General features: G+C 40.1%; 1 protein-coding gene across 2 annotated transcripts; it reads right to left on the bottom strand.

The window, feature by feature from the left end:
- Window positions 1–389: 389 nt before the first annotated feature.
- LOC130217695 (uncharacterized) lies at window positions 390–8,854 on the bottom strand. 2 transcript variants are annotated; one of them, XM_056449864.1, is made up of 3 exons: window positions 8,664–8,854; window positions 4,005–4,066; window positions 390–1,961 (listed from the first exon to the last, which is right to left on the bottom strand). In XM_056449864.1, exon 3 carries the CDS (start codon window positions 1,954–1,956, stop codon window positions 721–723), a length of 1,236 nt encoding a protein of 411 aa, XP_056305839.1. In that variant the 5' UTR covers window positions 1,957–1,961; window positions 4,005–4,066; window positions 8,664–8,854; the 3' UTR covers window positions 390–720. The 2 variants fall into 2 exon arrangements, with proteins under 2 accessions (XP_056305839.1, XP_056305848.1); XM_056449873.1 differs by having other exon boundaries at window positions 390–1,957.
- Between the last annotated feature and the right edge of the window lie 38 nt (window positions 8,855–8,892).

Here is an 8,892-nt window from a genome sequence, read left to right as displayed (position 1 = left end):
TGACCTCTCAAAAAATGTAACCACATCTCGCAGTGACGCATAGTGCAAGCTCTGTGATTGGTCAGCTTTATAGCACTGATAAGTGTGGGCGTGGGTGAGAGCCGCACGAACCCATTGGAGCGACTGTTTACAAGTGTCGAGTCCCATGAAGGAGCTCCAGATAGAAACTGTTGTTTTGTGTTTACCTTATGATTAAAGTTGTTGCATATGCGTCAGCTCCCACCTCAGGTGTGCGTCGGTGGTGGCCATGATGAGGGGTATGCGACCACGTGAAGGCTTCGCCGGAGCATATGCATGGGCTTGACGCAGAAGTATAAATCAGCCTTTACTGTGTGTACAGTTGTATAGGTTAAATGTAATGGCTAAATAATGAGCATAGGACAAACTGGTAATTTGCTCAAGTACTTGTTTATTCACAGGTATTACAGAAGTATACCACTAGTATACTCACGAGTTCACTGGCAGTACAAATGAAAAATGTCATTGTAGACTAGTTACTACTACTACTACTACTACTGTTACACTTATAGTACACTGAAAACATTCTTTTATATACTAAAAATGAGCCAATTTAGTCTCAACACTTTCAAGTGTACTATTAGTACATAGCTGTTAATACATGAAGTATGCTTAAAACATACTTTTACATTACTTAAGGACACTTAAGCTAAGTCATTCCATCAGCAGAGAACATTAAAGCAGAAAGTCAAACTCACGGATCTAAACCTGATTTTTTGTAACATCAATAATAATGCGACCTCGCAACTTGAGACCCTCCAGAAAGGCTTTGCGAATGTAACGGGCTGGGACTCCCTGAGGCACAAGGACCTGGGACAAGATGACGCTTCGGGGAGTCTTCCCTGGTATATTCACCAGGACCTGTAGGTTGTAGTATCGTTGGTTGTTGAGGTTTACGGGACTCTTTATATCAATACGAACAATGGGAGAGTGTATCAGATTAGAGCGGGCCTCATCCAGCAGATACCCATTGTGCCATTGTTTGATTAAGAATTCCACGTCTTGTCTAAACGCACTTCCTTCAGCAATGAACCTAGAAGCTGGCTCAACAGAAATGGTGGTCGTCAATCTCTTTGTCGTTTTGCATGCCACAATTTCCTTGAGGTTGTTTTCAGGGGTTCTGCTGCTGAGATGTGTATCAGTGACGTATGAGCACTCTGCAGGCTCAATGGGCCCACAGTAACCACGTTTTGTCTCTGAGGTCCAGCACCAGTTGTAACTTTTGCCATGTAAGCCACAGGAGTGATCTGGGTGACAGGGAATGCCTCTATAAGTTACATCCACCTCTGGAGAGCAGTATTCCCTGCTATTGACAGTGTCGCACCAGTAATATTCTTTACTCTTAGAATACCGACATTCGTTAATGCAAACATCATTTTTATGGGTCCGGTGGTGGAACATCTTTGGCTCCGTGAGCCCACAGTAACCCCAGCCACCCTCCACTGCACACCACTTGTAGTCATTATTGTGCTTTCCACATGGGCTGTCTACTTTACACGGTCTGTTCATGTAATCTGTGTTTTCATCAGGTGAACAGTAATCAAGCCCATCTTCAACCACACAATGATAGTAGCCTTTACTACTTTTTCCACACTCACTGGAGCAGAGGGCGCCTGTTTGAGACCCATAATGATTGTTTTCAATGCTTACCAACCCACAGTATCCCCACTGAAATAAATCAATTTGGCACCAATAGTAGTCATATCCATGCTTCTCGCACCCTTTGCACCTCCTGCCCCAGTAGTCTGTGTTTTCTTCAGGAGAACAGTACATTGTCTCAATCTGTCCATCTTTAGCAATAGTCTTGCACTTGTACTCGCCCCAGTAGACCTTGCAGTCTTCAATACAGCGCGTTCCTAGGTAAGTCCAGAATGTTTTCCCAGCACTCGATGAACCGAAGGCGAGGAGCAAAAGGAGAGCGATGTTCAGACGCTTCATTCTTTCTGTCAGGAGGAGAATGAAGTGAATAAAGGCAACATGCTGTAATAACAACTTTCATTCAGCCTCCTTTAACCCTGAGGTGAATCCCTTTTAAGTAAATGTGTTCAAATGAAATCAAATTAATTTTATGGGTGAGGCAACCACATAATTGCTGATGTGATACTGGTGTGTGTAGTTTAATATTTACTACAGATATGACCAAATTAAAACATGAATGCAAATTGGAAGGCTTGAAAGAAACATGCTGAAATATCAGTGTATCAGTGTTTTAAAAAGATAAATGTTAGTTGAATAACATAAAGCTTGAGTTTTTATTGTACAAAAAAAAATCCATAATATATATCTATCTATCTATCTATCTATCTATCTATCTATCTATCTATCTATCTATCTATCTATCTATCTATCTATCTATCTATCCCAATTAGGGTTGGGTCAATAGACGATGTCATCGTCAATAGCCTGATGGCCAATAGACATCACAATGCTGAGCTGGCATCGAGATCCTCCGCCCCGCCCCCGTTTACACACTTAGGGCCCATTTATACTAATACGTCTTAGTTTTAAAATGGCATTTTAGAACAAAAATGATCCACGTCCACACTGGTGTTTCATCTAGCCTTTCTGAACAGCCCTCCGTCCACACTATAACTGAAAACGCACATCATGTGAACACACACACATACACTGTCATGTGCTCGTCTGAGCTCCAGGCAGTCAGCGGGTGCTTTGAGCACAAAACCCCAGAGAGCAGCGCACGTCGGAGAGTTTATCAAGGATCTACCGCTGGATGGATCACTATAGTTGTTAAACGTGATATTTAATTAATCTTGTCTCTATCTAATGACTCTTTGGTCTTTTGAATCTTATCAGGTAACGTGCCAAAGCGTCAGTACACTGCTTCAATCTTCCGCTTTCACGCTTGTACTTGTAGCTAAAACCTCAGATACTGTTGGTTGTGCAACTTTTTTTACCAACCAAGTTTGTCGACGCCATTATAACGACACAGCTCACTCTGCCTATTCATGCCAGTCCAGTGGAAAAAGGGATTGACAGGTGGTAATTTGTGTGTAATTTATCTTTATTTATTTATGATTTGGTTATGGGCAAAACAAAGACCATGCGGGTCAGGTAGTTGAAACGGTACACTTTCAGAAAAAAAATGGTACAATTTTGTACCAAAGAAGAGACAAACCCTTGTCACTGGGGCAGTACCTTTTTATGGAACAGAATTGAACCTTAAGACAAAGAAATTTGTACCATTGCAGTTTGTAGCTTTAAGGACATGGAAATTATTCATAAAATCACTTTGCCTTTCCAATCATATTTATTTTCATAGATATTGTTATAAAGGAGGAGTTGTCCAACACTTATGTACCTTCATTTCAATTGTACCATAAAGGTACAGATGAGTATCATAAGAGGTATTTTCTGTACCATATAAGGTGCAACTTTTACAGGTACAAAACTGTTCCTTAAGGCAGTGTTTCCCAACCCTGTTCCTGAAGGCACACCAACAGTACACATTTTCAATCTCTCCCTATTCAAATACACCTGAATCAAATCATCAGAACATTAGAAAAGACTTGAAAACCAGAAATGAATGGTTCAGTTAAGGGAGACATCCAAAAGATGTACTGTTGGTGTGCCTTCAGGAACAAGGTTGGGAAACACTGCCTTAAGGAACATTATTTGTACCACCATGTACCTTTTTTTCTGAGAGTGTAGACTACAAATAATTAATTCCTTATGAATTATTTAATTATTCATTAATAAGTAATTCACTGCCGCCTATGACGACAATGCCATTGTCCATCGCGATGTTTCACGTTAGACATCGTACGATGCCAAATTGGTCGACATCGCACAACCTTAATCCCAATGTCAAGTTATAACATAATATATTCTTATAAATTACCTGTTGTTAAATCTTTGTTGAATATAAACGCCTAGGAATTCACTATTCAATACAAATTATTCAGAAAATATTATATACATGGAAAAAACTGTCAAATCTTCTTAGGTAAGGACAAATATATACTCACATCAACAGGTTTGGTAAGGCCTTTCAGATAAAGATGAATCTGCTGCTCAGATTTCAGATCTTCTGTTTAATAACAAACACACAAGCAACAGATTTTAGAATAAACTTTTCAAACAGAACAACACTGAGACATTATATTGACACCAAAGACATTTGCTGTTATTTGCACATACTTGCATTTGCTCTTTACTCATGTAAGGATGACTAAGTCTCTCCATAGTATGAAACCCTGAGAACTGTTGTGGAAATCCCTGAGGCGAGACCACAAGGATGCCCAGACACTAAAACAATAAACTTTCTCATCTGAGAAGAAGATCAGCTATGAAAACCAGGTGTTCAAATTTCTTAGTCACCCACCTTGAGCCCCCCTTTACTTTCCCCACCAGTGTAGAGGTTTTTAATATGGTGTATCTCGTAGCTCTATACTCATGTTTGGTATCATTTTAAATGTCTCCGTGTGACTGGTAAAGTGATCGCAATTTCCCTGTAATATTTCACTTGTGTATATTAATCTGAGTTTCTGCTTTGATAAGATCTTTGCCAGATCTCCCACCCCAGAGCAAATGGTTCACACATCAACTCATTACCAGGCAACGGTCTTTGTGAAGCTTCAATTGTCTTGAATTTATGGCTGTTTGAGTATTTAAGGGAAAGGTGCAAAGATATTCATATTGTAGCCAGGATACCCAGTTGCAGTGTTTAAGTCTCTGAGCTCTGTATTAAAGACTTAGGGCGCACTCACACTATGTACAGTTGCCTTGAACCTGGCCAAAGCACGCTTGTCCCCCCTCTCGTCTCCCCCGACGGCCCGCACTCACATTACATTTGAGCTTGAGCACGCTTACGTCATCGATGATACACTCTTCAGTAAGCGCTTTCGCTCAGCACAGTGGAGATTTCTTTAGTCATATCGTTTTCGTTATATCGATTTTGCTGAACAGATCAGCCACTTTTCACGCTCATAAGCAACCATTAAGTCCTTGTGCTGCAGGAATTAGGAGGATTGCTGAAGAAGCAGCTGTCATGCAGTGAGGGGTTTGTGTCTTTAATAATCTACGAGAGTTTGCGTTCATTGAACAGTATGAATGATTAATAAATCCATATGAAACAAGTCACGTCTCGTCTTCAGTTTCGGGCTCTGACGCGCTTTGCACTCACACTACAAGCGTACTGCGCCAAAGCCCAAGTGAACTACGCTCTGGAACACCTCTTCCAACCGGGCCAGGGCCGGCCAAGTGAATAGTGCCTGAACGCGATTCAGAGCACTCAAACAATCCGGGAAACAGGCCTGGGCACGGTTCAGATAGCATAGTGTGAGTACGCCCTAAGGGTGCTTTCACATCTGTAGTTCGGTTCATTTGGTCCAGACCAAGGGCAACAAATGATACATTGTAGCATTATCTGACGTCTTTGCTGCTGGCTTTGGTCCGAACCAGATGAAAAGAACTAAAATGCAGTCATCTGACTAAATCCACATCACTCATTGGCCAGATGTTATTGAACGTATTTCCTAAACTGCTTCTCGATTGGTCAGAATTCATTTGTGGGAAAATGCTAATGGAACTCCCGCAAGTAAACAAACCGGAAGACAAAATCTTTTGACTATGGAGCTATGACTGCGCTGGCTGATTGTATCCCTGCTCGTATTATACTATATAGCTTGTATACATCACTTTAGACAAACTATACATTTCGAAAATGAAGCACGGCTGCGGCTTCAGGAGGCGTGAATTAATTAGGTTAAACTGCGATATCTTCCGGAAATATTACCAACGATCTATCAGGTAATGTTTTTCCCCCTCTCTCTCTGTTGGTAAAGCACTGTCAACAAATATTTTCCTCCACATTCCATAATGCACAGCGCAATCGGCCTACGGCAGCTGGATTAGTTAAAAAGGCACAGTACTTTCTGTGGTTGGGTCTGTTTTAGTTTGGATCATATTCTCACCACAAACGAACCGCTCCAGGGTTCGTTTGAAGGTGTACCGAGACCACCTCTTCAAGGAGGTCTCGGTATGCTTTTTTGGTCCGCACTCGAGTACGATTGCTACATTCACACCTGCCCAAACGAACCACACCAAGAGGGAAAACGAACTCTAGTGCGATTCAACCAAACTAAATAAGGCAGGTGTGAAAGCATCCTTATATGCTGCAACGTACTTCATCCATCCCTAACTCTTGGATTTATCTTTGAGTAATTGATGTTCTACATTTCTGAATTGGCTTTGATTATTTGATTCTGTAATTGGCATGATACACTTTTATCTGGAAAATGAAGTGTTAAGTTCAGTTATTCTCCTGAAATCTTTTGTATCCAGTAGATCAAGTGGAGTCTGCACTACCATTATGTTGTGACGTGATTTATTTAGATTGTTAAGGCGCATTTGACTGTACGGTACAGTGTGGCACGGCAGCATGAAGATCTTTTTAACATTAAATCACTGATATTAGCAAGTTGTATGGAAATTACTAAGTTAACTATTCTTTTAGTATGAATGAGCAGGAGGCAACCAGACAATTTTAATATTAGTAAACCCTATGTAGAAAGGTCTCAAGAAGGTCCATACTGACTCCAAAGACAGATACTGATAAGATCAGGGCCTGGTGTGTGGACTTTGGGGGTTTTACGATGTGGTCACATGTTGATTGGTCAGTTTGAATGTCTCAGCATTTGGGCTTTAGTCACATGGTCAAGAAAGAGACAAAATAGGTGGTAAACGCTGCTCTGGGGCTTTTCCTGGCCTGTCTTTTCCTGGTCTGCTCGGCTCCTCTCCTCCATCTTCTCTGACTCTACTGCAATCAGGCTAACTTCTGGGCCTGCTCTCTTTGTCTCTCTCTCCCTCCCCCTGTGTCTCTCCTTCTACCTCTGGTAATTTTAATTTAACATTTAATCTGGGTAGAATTGATATCATATGTTTTATCATTCCATATTTGATCATTTTATACAGTTATTTAGTAATTAATTCAGTTGTAACCATAGAGAATTATTGTCATTAAATCATCTCATTATCAAGTATTTGTGAATTACTTTTGATTTAACATCAACACTTAACTGTTTCATATTGCAATACAATACAATCACATAATATCAACGCTCTCCCACATTTATAGCTATTAATGCTGATATAAGATTGCAGAAGAATGGTTTGACTAGAATGTACAGTTTTTTACCATCAATACTGATAACTTTTTAGTCATTCTGCAGAACTACAGTTCAAACCGCTGTGGTTTTAAAACCCATTCCTACAACAGTTAGCTCTGGCTGGAAAATGCAGAAGTCAAAAAGACACCATTGCAGATTTAAAAGCTATGCTAAAAGCACAGAAGTTTGTGTCTCCAAAAATGCTTAGCAGCGGTGGGATTGAAAAGCATGTTCACTTCTCAGATGAAGTTACCTGTAATAAATCTGAAATGATTTGTTCAGATGCCGTAGCTCAAAAGAGTTTCTCCGTTTCAGTACTTGAGGTGATGCCACACCATAGCGCAGCCAAGACGCATGGTGCAGAAGCATTAGAGAGTCTTAAAAACCCTCAAACCTCAGATGATCACAGCAATCAACCCTCAGGCAAACAAAACAGGCTTTGTATGACCTGTAATAAGTTTGGCCACAGAGAGGAACAATGTTGGACTTCGGGGCAGGGAAGACCTCCACCATATTTTCTGAGAAAACGGAAATCACTAAAGAGCAAAAATCAGTGGTCTTCATGTAACAAAAACTGATCTGCTAATAAACATTTTCAAGCATTTTCTCATCAACATTTTGTAATTATGAAAATTATCATATGCATTTGTTTATATGGAAAAACATGTCTTTCACCAAAGAAGGTCCATACTGGCTCCAAAGGTAGATACTGATAAGATCAGAGCCTGGTATGTGGACTTTGGGGGTTTTACGATGTGGTCGCATGTTGATTGGTCAGTTTGAATGTCTCAGCATTTGGGCTGTAGTCACATGGCCAAGAAAAATAGAAAATAGGCGGGAAACTCTGCTCTGGCCTCGTTTTCTGTCTCTGTGCTTTCCTGCGCTGCTCCTTTCCTCCATCTTCTCTGACTCTACTGCAATCAGGCTAACTTCTGGGCCTTTTCTCTTTGTCTCTCTCTCCCTCCCCCTGTGTCTCTTCTTCTACCTCTGGTAACTTCAATTTTACATTTAATCTGGGTATAATTTATATCATATGTTTTATCATTTCATATTTGATCAGTTTATACAGTTATTTTGTAACTAATTCAGTTGTAACCATAGAGAATTATTGTCATTAAATCATTTCATTATCAAGTATTTGTGAATTACTTTTGATTTAACATCAACATTTAATTGCTCCATATTGCAATACAATACAATCACATAAAATCAATGCTCTCCTACATTTATAGCTATCATTAATGCCCTTATTTCTGTTGGTTTGACTAGAATGTACAGTTTTTTTACCATCAATACTGATAACTTTAGTCAATCGGCAGAACTACAGTTCAAACCGCTGTGGTTTAAAACCCATTCTTAAAATTTCAACATTTCTGACCCTTCCTAAAACATGTATTCTGTCCACTCAAAACCTCTATAAGCTATGCTTCTGATAAAACCAATATTCCCATACTGTCCATAAATCTGTTGATTAGGTTCAATAAAACAGATTTCACAACATAAATGTAAAAGTCAAACCTGAGGATATCTTGAATCCAGACAGCAAATGGAGTTTCCTCGTGGCTGTTAATGATGTCGCGGGGGTCTTGGAAATGATTGCTACAGCCTATTCCTTAAGGCTTGGGTAACTGTACTCACGTTACACAAGGTATGCGTTAACCAATCAGAAAAGATCACACGTCAGCTCAGTGTTTCCAGCGAATCACACCCTTTCAAAAAAAATTTAAAAAGAGTTTGAGGATGAGGG

Source organism: Danio aesculapii, chromosome 3, assembly GCF_903798145.1.
Source record: "Danio aesculapii chromosome 3, fDanAes4.1, whole genome shotgun sequence".
Taxonomy (NCBI): Eukaryota; Metazoa; Chordata; class Actinopteri; order Cypriniformes; family Danionidae; genus Danio; species Danio aesculapii.
The sequence above is the reverse complement of the archived record's forward strand: the minus strand, read 5'-3'. Positions and strand labels throughout refer to the sequence as shown.

Excerpts from the sequence above, each read along its gene's own strand:
- LOC130217695 (XM_056449864.1), bottom strand. The coding sequence starts at position 1,956 with ATGAAGCGTCTGAACATCGCTCTCCTTTTGCTCCTCGCCTTCGGTTCA.